The sequence below is a fragment of the Mus pahari genome, chromosome 19 (assembly GCF_900095145.1).
Source record: "Mus pahari chromosome 19, PAHARI_EIJ_v1.1, whole genome shotgun sequence".
Classification (NCBI taxonomy): domain Eukaryota; kingdom Metazoa; phylum Chordata; class Mammalia; order Rodentia; family Muridae; genus Mus; species Mus pahari.
The window spans coordinates 61,220,169-61,240,683 of NC_034608.1; the positions used below are offsets into that span (position 1 = coordinate 61,220,169).

The window sequence follows — 20,515 nt, forward strand, 5'->3', positions numbered from 1 at the left end:
TCTCTCTCTCTCTCTCTCTCTCTCTCTCTCTCTCTCTCTCTCTCTCTCTCTCTCACACACACACACACACACACACACACACACACACACACAGAAAGGAATATCTGGTGATGTATAGTTATAGTTGATTAGCTTACCTGAGCCATTCTACAGTGTGTCCACATTTCCAAATGTTGCGATGCATACAGTTAAAGGGTTTATTTGATAATTTAAGTGCATAATATGGGTTAGTGATTCAAATAAGTACTGTTGAACATAGGGGCACTTGGCTTTGCATTTCTGCATGGGATGGATACCTTAGTGATTCTGAGGTTGGAGGAGTTCTGAAGTGTAGTCAGGTGTATGGTGTTGAATGCTCAAGGTGTCTCAGTTCACAATGATCAATCATTCTGGGAGCTGATAGGCAAGACTATGCCCTTAAGTGAAAGGCCAAGTTTGCTTAAGAGAGTTCACATTTCTACTTCTGATCACTTTGTTGGGAGATTCTGGAATTGAAGTTTTAATAGATGTCTGTAACTGGGCCAGAGTACACCAATCCCACTGAGTCTGTTTTCAGTGGGTATAAGCTTCCTCTCTCCCCAGATCTCTCAGTAACAACTGTCCTAGTTTGGATCTCAGTGGAAGACCCTGCACCCTAACTCCAGCTTGGGCAGTTTCTTCATGAAGTGCGTAGTTGCTGTGTTTCATATAAGGAACCAGAAATACCAGGAGCAGCTAGGAAAGATACACCCTTGGAGTGTAACTGGAAGAATTTATGTTTTTATAACATACTGGCTGTCTTTGCTTAAGATGGTTAAAGATGTTAAGAGGTTTAACATGTACGAGACCTGAGCAATCTCTTATGCGAGGCTTGCAAATATTTCTTTTTTTTTTTCTTTTTTAAAGGATTGGGTAGCCTTACCCCAATTACTCTGGATGTCTACAGGAATGCAGGAATGCTACTCCTAATTAGTCTCTGTCCCTGGGCTGTGGCTTACTGAGTGGGACAGAGGCCGTGGACCTGAGCCCTCACTCCGGTTTATCTTTGGTTTCCTGCTTAATCTCCATGAAACTCAACACAAATCAACCAGCCATAAATGTTATCTTTGGAACACTGCGTATTAGACCATGAGATGATCTCTCAGTGTCTATCTCCTGGGTTACTGTCATGCTTAGATCGTAGATTTCCTGTTTGTTTGGTTTTGCCTTTTTGGTTTTTCAAGACAGGGTCTCACTAGGGATCCCTGGTTCTCCTTGTAGACCAGGCTGGCCTCGAACTCACAGAGAATCACAGCTTAGATCATAGATTTTTAAAGTGGTCTGCTTGACACTAGTAATTGTAAATACTTAGTCTATATCATATGCTACATATCTAACCATTTCATAGGTATTAACTCATTTATCCAGCCACTAAGGAATATGCAGTTTTCTTCCACCTTTTGGCAGGGAAACTGGGGCACAAAGACTTGCCACCAGAGTCGTTATTCTCAGACACAGGTGGCATCATGTGCTTGTTGTTAACCTTCTTCTTTGGCTGCTTATTTCTAGGTGTTATAGAGACTTCAGACCGACTGGACAGAGAGTCGACGTCCCACTACTGGCTCACGGTCTATGCCACAGATCAGGGCGTGGTGCCTCTGTCGTCCTTCATCGAGGTCTACATAGAGGTGGAAGATGTCAATGACAACGCGCCGCAGACATCAGAGCCCGTGTACTATCCAGAAATCATGGAAAACTCACCCAAGGATGTCCCTGTGGTCCAGATTGAGGCTTTTGACCCGGATTCTAGCTCCAGCGACAAGCTGACATACAGAATTACAAGCGGGAACCCCCAAGGATTCTTCTCAATAAATCCTAAAACAGGTACGTCTGTGCTTCTAAATGGATTGTGTGTGTGTGTGTGTGTGTGTGTGTGTCCGCACTCTCTCAGTTGAGAGCTAGGAGTTTCTCTGTTGCCGAAGTTTCTTTGGTTTGGTGTCTCTTTTTCCTCTTCAGTTCCTAAGAACAAGGTTTGATATGTGGATGAAATTTAATTCAAACACGTGCGTACCTTTTTGGGCTTCCTACCATATAGCTGATTGATGAGTTTTTCTTCATAGTCAAGGTTTGCACCCCAGGTCTAAAGCAGTTATCATTTTTAATAGTAATTCAGTGATGATGCAGTAAGCCTAGAACAAATTTTGCTACTAAGTATCTGGAAAAAAAAAAAAAAAAAAAAATATATATATATATATATATATATATATATATATGTGTGTGTGTGTGTGTGTGTGTGTGTGTGTGTGTGCGCGCGTGTGTGTGTGAAAAATATTAGATTTTTATTCCATAATTCATTACTTCCTAAGTACTGTTTTAAATTTCTCCCAGAACTTTGACTGTAAGTGACAGGATTAGGGCCAAGCCACTTTAGGGTTGGAAGACATTATGTTGTTCTCTTCTCAAAGCCTGTGACACACACACACACAAACACACACACTCACTCACTCTCACACATATTCACTCACACACCCAGGGCTGGAGAGAGAGCTCAGTGGTTAAGAGCCTGTGCTCCCTTGTCGAGGACCTGACTGAGTTCAGCTCCCAGAACCCACTTTAAGTGGCTCTCAACCTTTTGTAACTTTAACCGCAGGGGAGCTAATGCCTCTGGCCTCTGTGGCCTGTGTGCAAATCTTGAGATGCACCTAAGTTCTAAGTTCCTATAGGAAATACCCGTATGTAGCTGCCCATGGAGACCATAAAGGTATGCTGTTCTTGGTCTCCTGGAAATGTGTTTAAGAGCTGGTGATGTAAGTTAGCAACTAAGCATTTGCCTAACATATGCGAAGCCCTGGTTTCTATCCCCAGTGTGTGTGTGTTTGTGTTTGTAAGTGAGGGTTAAGTTGTTAGTTTGTAAAACTTGTCAGCATATTTCAGTCTGCCATTATAAATACTTTTCTTTAGTAGTTGAGTGACTTCAAGATTTTGAGTGCTTCATAAATTGTTTTGTTCGTTTGGGGATAATTGCATCCTAGCTTTTGGGAAACAAACTCTAGTATAGTTTGGATTTATCAAGACAGATTGAGCCTTGAAGAGCTGAGGTATAGAGAAGAGAAATGCGTAGGATCCGAGAGCAGTCTCTTTCCAGGAGCATTGAAGGCAGCATGGAGAACTTGGAGCTAAGAAGTGGGTTCGCAGCCTGGCGTAGCCATGCCGGGCAGGGCTGGCACAGGGCTGATGCTGCAGTGTGAGATGTGCCGTTTTCCAGGACGGGGTGATAATTAGGTCCCACCGTTGCTGTGAGATCAAATGAAAGTATCTAAAACTAAGAGTCAAAAATTTAAAACATGTCTCCTGCTGCAAAAGAAGAAAGGTGTAAGTTAAAATAATTTCAGAGGTCCAGATAGCATGCCTGAACAGAAGGGGTGGCCCCAGTATGGAAAGAGAGATGTAAAAGCCTTGAGGTGGTAACTAAAGAGTATTTATTTTTATTATGTATTGTATTATATATATATGACATATATAATACAATACATAATAAAAATAACTAGTTTTGTCTAAAACTGCTTACTGAATTAGATTTTAAAAAAATGTTTCTTTTTAAAATGCCTTCTGTCCCTCTTTTAGATTTGATTAAGTCCCTTGTGAAGAGACAGGAAAAGCAAGACATAAGTTTCCTTCCCGTATCCGAGCAAACACTGCAACTCTGGGCATAATTAATAGGAGACAGAAAGTTTAAAGATGGCCTAGGCCAGGTCTCAGGAATAGCCCTGGTCCAGCCTTGCCTTTCCTTTCCTTTCCTTTGTGTCTCCCCCTCAGGTCTCTTAGAAAATGGTGCCTGCACTGTTGTGTGTGAACACACAGCCTCTAGGAGTTCACCATGAGCTCTCACCCCCGGGTGTGAGGCGCATGTATGCTGCCGAGAAGACAGCTGGAGAGAATCCATCTCCAAGCAGGTTGTTTTGACAGCTTGAAGGCAGCCGGGAAGTAGAGGCCCACTGTAGTGATGGGGTATTGCTGAGAGCTATGTTAGTTACAAACCATGGTTAGAGAGTTTCACAAAGCACCATGTCCTTAACGATCCCAAAATAGCCATGCTTTGGCAAATGTATTGTTAAGAAAATATAGTAGAAGTACAGCGAGGTGTGTCTCCAACTGAGAGGAAGGTCTAAGCATGACCTTCAAGGCCCAAGGGACATTAGTAGACCACCTCATCCTCTGAGACCATACAGCAGACACCATATAGCAGAGTTTTAAGAGATGGTTTATTAAAATGGAGGCTGGGTGGTGGGAGCCCGTGAAAGACTCTCTGAAAGCTCTTGTGATTTACTGACCCGGAACACCACCTGGAGACCTTAAATCAGGGTCCTTAGTAATTAATGTCTGAAGGAGGGAAATCACTGGGCCGGAACTCAGAGATGTGGCCGTAGTTAGTTAGTCTTCCCTTGGGGACCGTGGAGGAAACAGACATTAGGGCTGGAGGCTTTAGGATTAGCGACCAGAGATTGACAGTCTTATTAAGGCCCTCCTCCTGGACTCCTCGGGGTCCTTTGTGGGGAATGTGCCGCAGCCCATTTCTCTTGCATGTTTCAGCTGCTTGTTTGATGGATGTATGACAACCAAGATTTTAGTGGCTTCACACAGTTACATTTTTTTAGGGGGCGGGGGGTGGTAGACACGAGTAAGGAGCAAAGTGTGTTTGCTTCCCAGGGATTATTGGATATCGGGTAGACTACAGAAAGCCTAACGTTTAAGGTGTCAGGACGTGAAGAGTCTTCAGATTTTGCACTGTAGATAACAGCTTGTGTGAAGGAACACAGGGAAGGTCGTGGGTGCGGCAGCCTGTGATGAAGGTGTTTGCAGTCACTGCAGTCACACTGATGGCGTGGGGCAGTCAGGAAGTAGAAGGCCCTGGAAGAGCTGATTTTGAAGATGGGAGAAGCAGGTGGAGTCGTTAAGATTCCAAGAGACAGGCTTAGGCGACTTGACTGCTGGGTAAGGACTGAAGTTAGTGTTTATGTGGCCTTTGTGACTGAAGGAGGGGCTTGTATTCTAGAGTCTGTATAAAGTCCTTAGAACATTTTGTATAGACTTAAACACCTACTCACAGTCATTTTGTAAATGAGGAACGAATCCTGATGGTTTTTGTTGTTGTTGTTGACAAGAGTATATTTTTTAAAATAAGCTTTGGTCTCCAAGCATCAGGCTTGAATGAACTTCCTTAGTCTCTTTTTGTGTTTAATTATGGTGCTGAAGCTGTCTTGTTTCATCTCAGGCAGTTGCTAGTCTACTAATTATAAGTAGGACTTGATGAGATTTCTCTTTTAGGGCACACAGACAAAAGGCTTAACTCACTGGCCTTTCCTAACCTAGATACTTTTGTTAACAGAGAGTAAATATTAGTAACTTTTCGTTGTTGTTTGGTTATTTCCAGTATCAGTTAGGGTCAGTTTGCGTCTTTCAACGTAAATTGTGCCTTTGCTCAAGGCAAGAGAGAGGCAGGGACACAGATATTTTTATTGTTTGGAACCTTGAATCTGCCTGCTCAGAACTCTGTGGTATGCCAAGGACAGAGGAGGAGCCCCAGACAAAAGCGACCAGTGTGGGCATTACATATTTCATTATCCTCTGGTAACCCCAGGAAACTGACCCCACCTGTTAGCAGCTTTGAGGAGAGATACACAAGTCCCAGTCGCCTGATAATTTTGAAGGTTACTTTTCAGGCTTGTGCCTGCTTCAGAAAAGACCCAAGTCTTATTCTCAGTGAATTTGCTATCTTCCAAGGTTTTGATACAATGTAAGTCTTTTTACTTATAAAAAAATCTCCCTTGGGGTATAAGTAAATCCACCTTTTCCAGACCCAGGGACCCATCACCCTGTCAGGCAGTGAGCATATAGGTAATTCTAAAGAATTGCCTCCTGGGTTTCTTTAGTCCCTCTTTTGTCCCCATCCCTAGTTGGCCTCTGGTGTTCCCTGCCATTTTATTAGTTATATATAAATTAGCCCATAGAATTTCATAAATGGCTGACATGGTGTAAACTTGGGGAGAAGGGTTTAGCACTCAGCTTATTTGAGAATAATGCACTCTGCAGCTCTGTATGTCTGTAAGTCTGGGTTGTTGTTGTTTTTGTTGTTTGGTTTTTTTTTTGTATTCCTTATGTAGATACAATTTAACCTTTTAGTGATTGTTGGACATTTATGTAACAGTTACTGTGTTTGGTTGTAGGAAATAATGCTGCCTTTACCATTTAGTGTTCAGGAGGTCATTAGCACGTAGTTCTTGGTTCTCAGGGTTGAATATTCTGAAAGCCTTCAAGATAGCTCATTAAGAGTCATTTCCCCCCATCCCCGTTTTTATTTTTGCCTGCGAACTGTTACTTTGTCCATTTTACTTGCCTTTTGGTATTGTTAAGTATAATCTGGCCTCTTGATGCAGATATAGAAGCTCAGTTATTGCCTTTTTTTTTTTTTTTTTTTAATCCTAAAAATGTTTATTCTGTTTCAGCTTTGCAATAATTCTGGGTGTACTCCTCCCTCAAAAAGCTCCATTACAGGAGTACGAGATGATTCCAACAAAGATGTGTGTGTGTTTAAATAATAAAAATTGAATTTGCTGATTAATTTTACATATAAACTTATTTAGTATCATGGGTTTCTGGAGCTGGTAAACAAAGAAAAAAAGAAATTAGAGTTCACTTTATGTCTCTCTAATCTATAACATTGAGTACACCCAGAATATCTGTCCTTAAGTTCTGTCTAGTCTGTGCTCCTCATAATGACCATTAATTACTTGCATTCTGTGCCTGGCAATACTGAGCCTTGGGATGTCTGCTCACAGGCACATCCCTTCTAGATTATATTCCTGACTTCATTAAGTAGTTGAGTCTCATAAGGCAGGATTCAAAGGGCACAGAAAGATTCCCAGTGAGAACTTCCACTTTTATGTAGCCATTCATTTCTGTCCCTGGTCCCTGGTGTCTTAACCGAGTGTTTTCTTTTTCTGTATTGGTGCTCTGGCCTCTGAGGCCTCTCTGGGGGCTGGGGAAGGAGAATGGCAGAGCAGTTGCCTTTCACAGGCAAACTGACTCTCACACTTTGGGTTTCCACTGCTGCAGTGAAACACCAGGGCCAAAAAGCAACTTGGGAAGGAAAGGGTTTATTTCACTCACCAGTTCTAGGTAACAAACAGTTCTTCATCAAAAGCAGTGAGGGCAGGAGCTGATGCAGAGGCCATGGAGGGGGGAGAGGTGCCCTTTGCTCATTATGGCTTGCTCAGCCTGGTTGCTTATAGAACCCAGGACAGGGCTGGCTCTGTCCACAGTGGTCTAGGCTCTTCCCCCAATCAATCACAAATTAAGAAAATACCTTACAGGATTCCCTACAGCCTGATCTTACGGAGGCATCTTCTCGATTGAGGCTGTCTCCTCCCTGATGACTGTGGCTTATGTGAAATTGACATAAAACTAGCCAGCACACTAACCAACCCTGAGCCTGTGCTCATAACCCCTGCTCTGTGTGGCTGACCCACCCTTGCCCGGTCTTGCCCTGTCCCTTAGCTGGAATCTTCCCAGTGTGCTTGCTCTGAGCTGCTAGATGCTCTCTAAGCCGCCCACTCCCAGGCTCCTTTATTTCACCTTATTTTGGCCATGCTTTCTCGGCACCCTTTCTGCCCCTTGACTTGTCCCAGTACTGAGGGAGCAAGGAGTGGGACATAGAAAAAGACTCATCTTTTGGGCTCTCAAAATAATAATGCACAATAATGTATTCCCAAGCACAGAGGCAACTGCTTCTGTTTCTTTTCCCTCCTAGGTAAGCCAGGCAAAATGGTTTAGGAAAATCCCTTTAGGATAGTGATTGACAGGCTCAGCAAATGACTCGTTGACTATAGATGTGTATCCATCCGCCTATCTCTGGCCCTTTAATCCATCGGCTCTTATCTCCTCTAGTAAATACGCTACTGTTTGACTAATTTTCATTCACTGCTGTCCTTCTTCCTATCTGGAAAGAAATATGAAGAATTATATTTTGTGACCATGCTTAATAGATTAGGAGTGGGTAGTGGGCACAAGCAGGGCATCCTGGCTTTGGTTTGTGTGGTTAGATGTGTCAGCAGGCACATTGTAAGTCAGTCACTTGATCAGCTGAATCATGTATTTTTCTGTCCCCTTGAGATTTAAAAATGGTTTTGGAATTTGAGGGTGGCTTGCTCTTCCCTACTTTTGAGCAGTAAAGGGGATTGAACCTAAAGCCCCACATATGCTAGGCAAACACTTACCACTGAGCCATATCCCCACTGAGCCAGCCATATCCCCACTGAGCCATTTCCCCACCCAAAATTGCTCCAATTGGGTTGAGGCCCTACCCAAAGTCTGTTCAGTCTTTGGATCAATAGTTTAGAGCACTGTAGGCTCTTCTAATGCTGCTGGTGCTCTTGTGCATCTCTGTTGTCTTTGAGAGCCAGACTGCAAGGGGACAGTCAAAGAGAGAACAGCAAAAACCCTGGCTTTTCTTTCTTTACTCTAACTTTCTGTTGTGTACTTACACTTCCTAGCCCTTCTACAATCCCTTAGCCTCATTTTAGCCCATTTTTGGGCGTGCAGGCCACTCTTCTTCCTCTGGTTTGTGCTTTGCATTGTGCAATCCACTTTGATCCACTTGAATCCTTTAAATCTTCCCGGGGAGGGGCCTTGGCGAAGGGCAGAGAGACTCCAAACGCTCCAAAGACTTGCATTTTCCTCACTTTACAAATAATTACATGACTTCAGAGAGGTCAGGACCACCCAGGGTTCAAGCCACAAGGCATGGATTTCCTCACTGCTGCTTCTGGGTACTGTGTCTTGGATGTTGTGAGTGTGGTTTTGCAGTGGTTATTATGTATCCTAAAGAATGCTGCGTCAGAGAATAGTTGGTTTTAGTCTGATACTGTTTCCGTGGCCCTTTTCACATTAAAAACCACAATGCTCTTAAATGATCCTAGATCCTTAGGCTTGCTGCCATTAACTGTGTACTGTAGGAATTACTGACCATTTTGTATAAAAGGCCAGGAAAGTTTTTAGGTAAGTAGTCTGTCCAGTGTCTGTCACATTCATTTAGCTCAGTGTTTGTAGTATAACGATAAAGGGAGCTTTCAAGTTTGTATAGCTTTCAGTAGTGCAAAATGTGTCTAGCCATTCACAATTTAAAGTCCGTACAAGTTGAGCAGTAGTTCCCTGCCCTTGATGTGTTATAGGTAACAGTGGAAATACTTCATGTATTGATTTTCTTCTTCTTTTTTTTTTTTTTCTTGAAATGGGGCAGCAGCTATTTAAGTTATTAAACCCTGAAATAGAAGATCCAGCTTTTCCCATTCCTGTAAACAAGAGTGCATGTAGATGGACTGGGCGTTGCCTTTCCAGGTGCTTTTAGTCACTTAAATTACAGCACCCAGAATATGCGGTTTTAAGAGCAGGTTTTTGAGATTTAGCAAGTTCCTGGGTAGATGTTTAGAAGTGGGTGGCAATGCTAATTAGTATTCTTTTCCCCTTTAAGAAATAAATCATTTCTCACTGGAAGATAAAAAGATGCCTTAATTTTTGATTTTTTTTTTTTTTATCCTTGTACTGTTGGTCTATCTTATTACAAACATCCAGAGCTACAGTGCCAGCTCCCCTGGTTGGCTCTTGGATCTTGGAGGGCTTATACTATCTCCTCCCTCCCCTGTTCTTTTCGTAACCTTTTCTGGGACTGAGTTGTTCCTACTCAAAAGGACTACATTATACATTTGTTGTGCTTTTAGGAGAACACCAATGTACAAGGGCCTCCAATTTCCTTGCTTACATGTAGAATAGAGTATTTCATAAAGAGCTATCTATGTCGGACATAAGGGATGGTGTGACTGTCCAGTAGAAGATTACAAACAGATTTAGTGGAGATAGAATATTTACATTTAGTAATCTACAGACTGAGCATTCTTTAATCACAGAATACTGCAGTGGGTAGTAGACACACTGGGCACCTAACCGAGTTCTAGCTGCATGCTCCTTTAGTAAATGAGTCTGGTATTACTGAGTAATGAGGCAATAAGAAAATGGCATTTGATTGTGGCTGGAAAGGAGACCTAACAAAGTGCAATAGGAAGTAGCTACCGCCGCAAACAACTTCCGAGGGTTTCCGGTAACATTTGATAGCTCTAGAAAGGAAGGAAGTGGAGGGTCACTCACACCACAATGGCAGGAATTCATTAACAACAAAAAAAAAGTCACCGTGTATTTTTAAAGTCTATTTCTCACATTAGGTTTTATTTTATGATGAAATGTATTATCTCTAAAGTCTAAAAAGTCAGGTTTTTTTCTCCTGCCTTTTCTGGTGCATCTCCCCCACGCCCGCATCAAATCTGTTTTCGTGGAATTCTTAGGGTCAGTTGGATCAAGGAGAATTCTGCAATTCTAGGTCACTGAACATCAGCGACTAAAAGTACATGTAAGATTTCACACTTAAGATGCTTTCGTTGAAGTTTGCCGATATTAACCTTACAGTTGATTAAGTGCTTTCCCTCCCTCCCTCCCTCCCTCTCTCCACATAACTTATGTAGAATACTAAAAACAATTAATTCACAGCGAAATTGCTTTGCCTTCTGATCTTGTGTTCTGAAACCACTAATTTCCACCAGGAAACAGCTCGCAAGACAGATGTAAAAGCAGAAGAGAAGCGGGTGCTACTGACCTCGGCCACTCCTTGTGTGGCTTCAGAGTGACCGCCAGATTAATTTTATTAGTGTTTTCTGCGAACCTCTGAAAGTTCGAGTTAAGTGAATTCTGAGCTGCCTTCCAGCCCTGACGGGCTATGAATAGAATTCCATTTTTGGCTCCGAGCCTAATCCTGCCGGCACCAGTACCGCAGTGACAAACAATAGCTGCTCAGATGGGCCACAGCTGCCAAAGATCTCCCAGCCAACTGCAGTTAGAACCGGTCTCAGAACAAGACCTATAGGAAGACCGTGCACGCTGCCAGGGCTCTGAGCCTCGGAAGCTCTAAGAGTAGAAGCACAAAGACAGCTATGGGAGAGTTGATAGGGAGCTTTGCCTCTGCCTATGACGCCCTCTGAGTCTCCAGCATGGGAAGGGAGACATGTTGTCCTGCCTCCCAATGGTCTGAGCTAAGCAAGACTCTGACTTTTTTTCATTGTTGGTTCTGATCTTGCCCTGTTGCTTGGTTCTCCCCCTGGCTCCCGTCCTCAAGGGCCAGGACCTTTCTGTACCCAGTTATTGTATCCATGACAGAGCCAAGCGCAGCGCTGGCTGTGGGAAGGCTACTCACTCCCTGCTTTCCAGTTCACTGGTAAAGGGTTTTAAAACTCAGCCAGTTGGAATGGCTCTGCTTTCCCCGGGCCCCCTTTAGCATCCGGTGCTTGCCTGTCTTCCCTCCTTCCTCTGTGATCTTCCCAGCTGCTATAGATGTCTTTGGTCCGAGGCCGTTTTTTTAATTTCAAATATCCAGGCTAAAGTGTTCATGGAGAAGATGCTCATACAGTCACATGGTATATGGCATTTCATATTGTCTCCTATATTGATGCCTCAGAGTACTTTTAATAGGTCCCTTTAAAACATAATGATTTATTTCCCCTCTGACTGTAGCTTCTGAGATCCTGAGGCAGTACAACTGATGCTGTGTATTTTAACCTTATGTTATGGAGACGTGAAGAAACTTGTTTAGCAGCCTGGGGTTTGAGATGCATGAGGGTCTAGCTAGAACATTGTCTTTAGATGCTGCCGTTTTATTCTGATCGTTGACATTATTTTTGAGGTAAAAAAAAATTGGTATCAGCGTGTAAGAGGAACAGAGAGAGATAGCTAAAATGAGAAAGATAGGTTTGTGAATGCAGGGAGAGTGAGTGTGTTTTCTGACTAAAGAGGATAGATACACTGTCCGGTTAGTTTTGGAGCTACCGTCTTGATTAATCTCACTGATGGCATGTGTTCTGCCTGTTGCCTTTTAGGCGAGCCCCTGAGGACATAGAAGACTGTTTTGATTTTATCTCGGTCCTTAGTGAAAACAGCTTTATAATCAAGACTTTCTAGTTTCATAGGCATTAAATAAGTCTTTATAATTGTTATTAGTAGTGCTACTGAAAATAAAGTTAGCAAGTCGCTTCTTAGGGAGGAGGAAAGTATGAGAAATACTTCCAAAGAGATCTGATGAGCCCCTTATGCCATGTTGATACGTAAAAAAAAAAATCCATCCTGAGACGAGTAAGATTGTATATAGCAAGTGCATAATTTTGTCTAGCCCTTGTATCTCAATATAAAGGTGTGAATTTTAAAAGCATAATAATCTCCCAGGGCGACGATGACAGATCAGGACAAAGCAGTTGAAGACTCTGTGGCTTTGGCACATCACTTAAAATTGTCTCTGCCTGTGGGACCTTCTTCCCTGTGTCCTTCAGTCTCATCTCTCCTCAGGAGAGGCCACTTCTGATTGAATTCAGAGCCTTCTCAAAGCCAAGATGCTCTCATCCACAGGTTCTTAGTTCCAGCGTCAGAGACCTTTGTTCCAGAGCGGCCACGTTTCCGCGGTCCTGGCTAGATGGACCTTTCGGCTGGGGCCCTCCAGGCAACTCAACATGGAAGGCATTTACCCAAAATAAAGAGAAATATGCTGTGAGATAGACACTTATATAGTGCTTTAGATTCGTCTTATGGTGGGAGGGAATTCCTTTTATTTAACTTGTGCTTCCTTAGGGTTTAACCAGCATAGGGTAGAAGCAGCACATTTGGCAAGAGGATTCTGGGAGTTGTTTTAACGTCATGTCTGAGAAACAACGTTCGCGGTGGCTCTTTGGACCGTCTTTCCAAGTATCTTCTACAGGGTTGTTTCTCAAACACATCACAATTCATGTTATGTTTGGTTGCTTAAAGAAGTAAATATAATAAAGTAATTTTTTACAATGACTAGAGCAAAAATTATTAAAGTAAGAAAATAGAGGAGGATTTCTTTTGTTTAGACTATTATGGTCTATAACTGAGATCCCCGAGAACCTTCCTGAGTTGCCTCAGGTGTGCCTTCTTCCATGCAGCCTGTGATTTGACGCTCCCTCATGGGAACGCGAGTCCCACTTCAGGATCCTGGCACACATTTGAAAAGAGTCAAATCTGGTTGGAGTTCAATTTGGTTTCCCAAATTTTTGTTGAATGTGGCCGTTAGTGATCATCTGACCTTCCCTTGGTCTCATTTGTTCACTTGTCAAATATAAGTCTTGGAGAAGGGAATTTTTTTTTTCTGTTGTTTTTTTTTTTTTTTTTTTTTGTCAGGGTTTTCAAAACAGGGTTTCTCTGTATAGCCCTGGCTATCCTCCTGGAACTCAATTTGTAGACCAGACTGGCCTTGAACTCACTGGGATATGTGGGCCTCTGCCACCTGAGTGCTGGGGTTAAAGGCATGTGCCACCCCTGCCTGGGCAGGAATTTTAAAACATTCTCCAATTCTAGGAAATTGGGTTTGTGCAGTGGGACTCTAATTTAGAATAAAATTCATTCCATTTCAAGTTGCTTTAACTTACTAGAAAAAGTTGTCTCCTGATTGCCACTATGATTTTTTTTTTTTTTTTTTTTAAAGTGGGACTAGAGAGATGGCTCAGATGTTAAGAAGTTGTGAATTCAATTCCCAGCAACCACATAGTGGCTCACAATCTATAATGTGATTTGACGTCTTTCCTGGTGTGCATGAAGACAGCATATTTATATACATAAAATATATATATTATATATGTCTTATTTATGTTTGTCAATGGCTGAATAGTTCAGACTTTAGAAATCTGTATTGGGGGCTGGAGAGATGTCTCCGGAGGTCCTGAGTTCAATTCCCAGCAACCACATGGTGGCTCACAACCATCTATAATGGGATCTGATACCCTCTTCTAGTGTGGCTGGACAGCTACAGTGTGCTCATATAAATAACAAATAAATAAATCTTTAGAAAGAGAGAGAGAGAGAGAGAGAGAGAGATACTATATTTTTAATCTAAAATTTTCACCCAGTAAATTATTCTCCGATATCTTTTGCTTTGAGCTTTAACATATTTTTAAGGCTATAAAGTTTCAAGTAAAAGATTTGTTAAGAACTGAAGATGCCCTCCTTAAGAATTCTAATCTAGAAAACGAGACGCCTCTCTTGCACCCTCTCGGCCTCTTCCCTGACCAGTTCCCTCCTGTCTCTTTTGACAAATTGATTTGTAAATATTTCCAAGTACATTTTGTATAGGCACTTAGCATTTATACCCAAGGCTCACAATAACGTTTGCCTTTTTGTTCCTTTCGCTCTCTGTCTAAAGGTTGCTCAACCACTTTACTGCCTGCCCTAGGGCTTATCTGAGGCAGATTATTTTGATTTTTCCTTAATGTTTCTGATTCCTAGAATGCTTAGCCTGGAACCAAAGGAAGCACCCAATTATTGTGCTAAAAAGGAAGCAGGGCGTGGTGGGTCACACCTGTAAAGTCAGGATTCTGGAGGCTAAAGCAAAAGGAACACGAGATCTGGGGCAGCCAGGGATATCCAGTCCCCCCCAAACAAAAATGAAAGCAGAGGCTTACACTACCACCAAAAAAACCAAACCAAACCAAACCAAAAAAAAACAAACAAAAACAAAAAAAAAGTGCTGCTTTTCCCTGTGGCCAGCTCAGCTTTTTTTTTTTTTTAAAAAAAAAAACAAAACCTGTGATATGACCACCCTTTACTGGAGCCCATAAAAGCACAAACAGCCTGATTATACATTTGGAAAAGGATCATGGCATTTCTTGAGCTCCTATGTAATTCCACAGGTCACTGCACTGCTTCCAGTTCAGCAAGTCAAATGCCTGGAGTTTGGGACCAGTCAGGGCCCTCAGGTTGGGAATTTGCAAGCCTTCTGTTGAGTCACTTTGAGAGGAGCCTTCCTGGGTTTGGGCCTAATCAAATACAGCTGTTAAAAGGCGGAGCCTGGGCCTCGGGGCAGCCTCAGAAGTGATCTGGAGGCCACTAAGTCTTGCTTGCTTCTGAGGTCTTCTGGGTTGCCCCGGAGCTGTCTTAAACTGGGACAAACCTGCTGAAGAAGTTTGTACCTTTACCAAAACCTTGGTTTCGAGCTCCTAGTGGCCAGAGTGCAGCTGCCTCAGGCCACCTTTGTAAGGAAACAGCTGGGATGCCAAGATAACAGGTGGGCTGGTCCCCCCTAGGTGTAACTGCTTACAGGCACCAGGAAAGGATCTGTGACTGCTGTCAATCAAGAGGTCACGTCTTCTGGCCCTTCCACAGCTTGGCTTATTTATTTAATTTTTAAAAGTACACATGAAAGAGTGCTTGAACTGAAGACCCACCACAGACTTATAAACATTGTTAACACTGTCACATTACCTAGACCCCCTCACATTACTTAGACCCCCTCACCTCTGATCTATCTTACCATCAAGGGCAAGAGCTTTGTGTCTCTCAGAGGACACATTTGGGGAAGCCATTTTGACAAGCACATTGAGTAATAATGCAGGCGGAACGACTGGGGGACTCTGAGCTGGTTAAATATTAGGGCAGCGGTATCACTGCCTATCAACTTAATTTTCCACTTTAAACCATCAGAAAAGCCGTCACATGCAAAAAGCGTGTGCTGGTAAACAAATTAATTTTCAGAAGTCAGGTTGAACACAAAGATGTGGTTTTGGGGGGGTATTAGGCAAAGCTATAAAGTGACAATGGGAAGCTAGGGTTCTTCATCTCCGTCTGAACTCTATGAAACGAATTTTAAGGACTGGGCTGAGGATTGGAGGAGAGTGGTGGCCCCCATGCCAGAACAGCGGAAAACTTTGCATTTGTAAGGCAGATGTTTATAGGATTCTGGATTTTGATAACAGATGTATTCGCCATTGAATTGTATCTTTAGCCTTTTAACCACAAACATATTTGAACTTTGTTGAGCCATGTGTTGGCCTGTACTTTGGAACGAGAGGCTATTGAAAGGAGCAGAAATGACCAGTGCCTTTTTAAGTTATTTAAATTCATTCCGAAAACCCTACTTTCTCAGTTAGCCTGGCCACATTTCAGCTGCTCAGAGGCTGGGCACAGTTAGATGCTACTGTGTTGGGCAGTGGGAATTGAGAGAATTTCGGGCTAAGAGAAACAGCTTTATAAGGTCAAAAGCTACAGTGGCTCTTATTATTATTATAAAAAGTAAAAAATGTAGCCAAAGACGTGGAAAGGGAAATAAAGTAGGATTAGGTGAACACCCCTGCCCCCACCCCTTTAACCCTCTGCTGCCTGCCTCTTTCCTGGTTTTAGTCTTAAAGGAGAAGGACAGGAAGATGGTTAAAAGTCAGTTTCCTGCCATGTAGGGTTCAGCAGGTGGTGGCACACACTCAGGACCTTGCCCTATGGATTTAGGGTTTTTAAATTTCACCTGCTACAGATCTCAAGCGCTCCACTCTTCATGGTAACTGGACCTTAGTCTTGTTCAGAAAAAGTGGGTTTTCACCCTCTGGCTGTCTGTCCCCTTGTGTTTGTGATGCTGTTTAAACTAACTACCCTTCCTTTTCCTTCCTTCCTTCCTTCCTTCCTTCCTTCCTTCCTTCCTTCCTTCCTCCCTCCCTCCCTCCCTCCCTCCTTCTCCTCTCTCCCCACCCTTCCCTCCCTCCCCTTTTCCATTGTTTCTTCCAGAGCTTCACATCTCCCCCCTGGTTTTCATTTTTTTTTTTTCCCTGTGAGGGTCCGAATGGACGGGACAACGTCATTCAATAAACTTGTAGCTGCTCCATCTCCACCTAGTCAGCCTTTGATGGATGCCTCTGTGTGCTGTCTACCTCTCGAAAACCTTTTTTTTTTTTTTTTTTTTTTTTGAGGATGCCCTGAGCTAAAGAACTTTAAGGTTAGGTTAACATGGAAGGATTACAGTGAATCTAACCCTCTGCCTTAACTTTCTAAACGTGGGCATTGATGTGAAAAGGCTGCAAAGCACTTGTCAGTTCAGTAATGTTTGGTGCTCTCCTTACCCTGGCTTGTCCGCACTTCTGACGTAAATTTGAGGATGCTAATTAGTGTGAAGGTGGGACATTTACCTGCCCTTTCTTTCAGCCTGCCCTATGTATAGAGAATGTAATGTTTTTCTAGATCAAGGAAGGGACATTTCTAGTCATTGTCCCCTCTTTCCCCTTCTATTTTTAACTTCATGGTGCTTGCAGAAAATGACAGTAGATGCACGAAGCGACCACCTGCGGTGTGCCTGCTCTCTGCTTTTATCTTCTCTTTTAGTTTCTGACTTACTTTTTTGACCCACCGGAATGAATAGTGACTAATCACCACCATTTCCCCTGTTAAGGTTCGCTGAAGTCACAGTCAAGACTTTACAAAGAATTGATAATACCATAAACACACTAAGTTATGTGTTTGATGCGTTGTGAAGTTAAAAAAAAAAAATCCTCATCTGGGTCCCTAGAGAACTCAATTCTAACTGTGACCTTGTTAATGAGTTCCTGGTGACCTCGGAGAAAAATTAACTTCCTTTTAGCTCAGACACCTGACCTCGATCATTGTGCCCTTTCTGATAAAGGGTGTGTCTTTCTGGGATTCAGGGGGAGACACTGCATGCATATACATCTTTTTAAAGGAGTGTATGATGTTATTTCATAGGACACCTAATGCCTAACTCAGATATTAACACCTCCAAGGTTAGCCACCCGGTGAATATTCAGTTTTGAGGCAGGTGTTTGTCCTGTGGGGAGGGAGGGGGTTGGGCGGGCATCAGGAGGAAGCCCACATGCAAGCAGAATGATGAAGTATAAACACAGAACAAACGCACAGGCCAGGGATGCAGCAGGTTGGGCTGGCATCCCAGGCCTCATGAAGTGTGTACCCTGGGAAGGTGGGGCACACTCTAGAGGCGCGGCTAAGCTTCCCTGCTGCACTAAGGACTTGTACTTTAGAGTTCGTTTTGTATGAAGTTTCTGTAGCAAACTTCAAACATACTGTACTCCTCTCTGAGAAAGGTGCCTCTCCTCTCCTCACACTGCAAGTCCGACTCACAGGCATAGCCTGTGCTGGTGAAGGCTTCTGGGAGATAGCTATAGAAACTGTGGATAGGATTCTTTTAGTAGGAGTGTTGTGAGTCTAGGAAAGCTCCAAATTATTGTGCACGTTGTCTACAAAATAATAATAATAATATAAAGTGTGCAGAGTTCCTTACAGGATCTTGTTTGGGGGTTGTATTCTACATTTGGATCACTGCTTTGGCATGAACATACGGTGTCCCCCACTGGGTCTTTAGCCCTAGGGATCTTAACAGTTGACTTGGTTTAAAGTGAGAGGGGATGGCCATTAATGGAAGTAGGCCTTGCAATTCATTGCATTTCAATAGATTCTCTGTTCCTCTGTGTTACAGTGGTGGTGGGAGGCAGGTGGAGGGGATGGGGATGGGGGTGGTGGGGAGGTGGGGGTTGGGGGAGGTGTTTAACAGGAAGCCTGGAGGTTGTTCAAGTAAGTCTAAGCTGAAACCTGGTCAAGTAACTTGGTTCCCTGTTGAATTAGTAATACAGAATGGTTAAATCCTTTGTTAGCGCTTTGATGTAAGTGAAGTGTTCATGGCAAACTTTCCTGGCTGCCCTTGGTGAATGCCTGAGTGCCAGGCAGAAGTTCTTGTGAGCATGTCAAGCCATTTTCCCTGCCCTCTTTCTTACCAGTGGTCGTGACTATGTTATGAGAGCCTTGGGACAGTCGGATAGAACAGATAAAAGCAATTTCCTATGTTTTTCAACTGCTTTAAACCCACAGTTGTTTGGGAGTGGGGGTGGGGGATGGGATGGCCTATGGACCTTTCCTGGACTAAAAGATCTATGCCATTGAAAGGGAAGTGCTGTCCTGCTGTTATGAGAGCGGAAGCATCTTCTTGAGCTCCAGTTGTCTGTAGGTAGAGTTTGGGAAAAGGCCCAATGTCCAGCAGTGACACCGTCTTGTCTTCTGGTTTGTTGAAAGGCCAGTTGGGAGGTTGTGCTTATCTGAGCAGTTATTTAAGAACAGGAAGCATTGAGTTAATAAACACATACATCTGGTATTTACAGATTTAGAGAAACATTTTATAATCGTCTTTAACTGTGAAGGAAGTTAGGGATATGGGAGGAAATTAATTATGAGGAAAGCCGGTTTTCCTTTCAGAGGGAGTTTTCATTAGTTCTTTGAGAATTATCTACACGGTGTTTTGATCGGACTCATCTCCCTCCCCGCCACCCTTCCAGTTTCACGTCCTCATTTTAAAGACTGTCCCACCAAGTCCAATCTATACTGCCCATAGGCTTAGAGTGTGTGGGACCAACCTTTGGAGGAGAGCCGTCTACTCAAACAGGGTCACACTCTTAATGAAAGTTCTCTTGGCCTCCCCTGGAAGTTGTTAAGTCAGTAGTTCCCTGGGAAGCAGTAGGACCTCAGGAGTTTCAGCCCAGAATCACCTGGCTCCATCGTGTTCAGGCAACCGCAGCTGCAAACTCTTGACTTACTGAACTATTTTCCCGGCGATACTGGGAAGAAGGATGGGCCCAGCCCCCGTCTGGCAAAGTGAACTTCCTCTGAAATCTGGTCAATGCGCCTGATGCTGCTGATGCCAATTGTACCAATGTTTTGGGGCAGTGTTTCTCAACCTGAGGGTTGGGACCCCCTCTGGGCAGTCACATGTCTCTTAAGACCATCAGAAAACACAGAAATTTACATTACGATTGTTAACAGTAGCAAAATTACAGTTATGAAATAGCAACAAAAATAATTTTATGATTGGGGTCACCACAGCATGAGGAAATGTATTAAAGGGTCGCAGCATTAGGAAGGTTGAGAGCCACTGCTTTTGTGGCTAGTGGAATTCACTTTAGTGAAGCATGCAAATACAATTTAACAATTTTGGTAGTCTTCTAGCTCACGGCATATATTGATGGTTCAAGAGATATTAAAATTAAGGTTGTAGAGACAGGTTGACATTTTATTCTAGTTTGATAAATATAATCAAAGAAATGGGGAATACAGGGTGGGTATCATTTTCTTATTCTCTTATCATAAATTGGCTGACTGTTGTTGAAGTAACATTTCCTGAAATATTTTATTATCTTTTTAATAACAATTCTTTATTTGCAGAGAGATGACTGGAAGGTAGGAAGTTACAGGTTTCTAAGGGCTCCTTTTCAGTATAGTTCTGGAACTGAATTCACCACTAACTCTGGAGCAGGTATTAGAGACACAGGTAGAGATTAAGCCCTGGATAACCTCATTTTACCTTTAAAATTCTATTCTGACCAAATGTCTTATGACCAGGAGATGTAGTAGATATGAGTTCTTCCCTTTCCATAATAGTTTTGCCCTTTGCCGGGTGTTCCCAAGAATGGTTAGAGCAAGACAGTGCACGGCGTTCCTGTGGCTTCTGAGTAAACTAGTCCGGGATGGATGATGTTTTGTTAGGATCAATAAATGTCCACCCTTTTCCCCCAGGTCTCATCACAACCACGTCAAGGAAGCTGGACCGAGAGCAGCAGGATGAGCATATTCTAGAGGTAAGCCTTCCTTTATTTCTACTAAACACCCAGAGAGCACCCTC

At 43.0% G+C, this 20,515-nt stretch overlaps 1 protein-coding gene across 11 annotated transcripts in view; it reads left to right on the plus strand.

The window, feature by feature from the left end:
- Positions 1-20,515, plus strand: part of Fat1 (FAT atypical cadherin 1) — a 120,221-nt gene that overhangs the window by 54,511 nt on the left and 45,195 nt on the right. For all 11 annotated transcript variants that reach the window (XM_029532038.1, XM_029532036.1, XM_029532042.1 and 8 more), the window contains 2 exons: positions 1,528-1,842; positions 20,410-20,471. In XM_029532038.1, the coding sequence (XP_029387898.1) occupies positions 1,528-1,842; positions 20,410-20,471 (377 nt within the window). The remainder of the gene's footprint in view (positions 1-1,527; positions 1,843-20,409; positions 20,472-20,515) is intronic.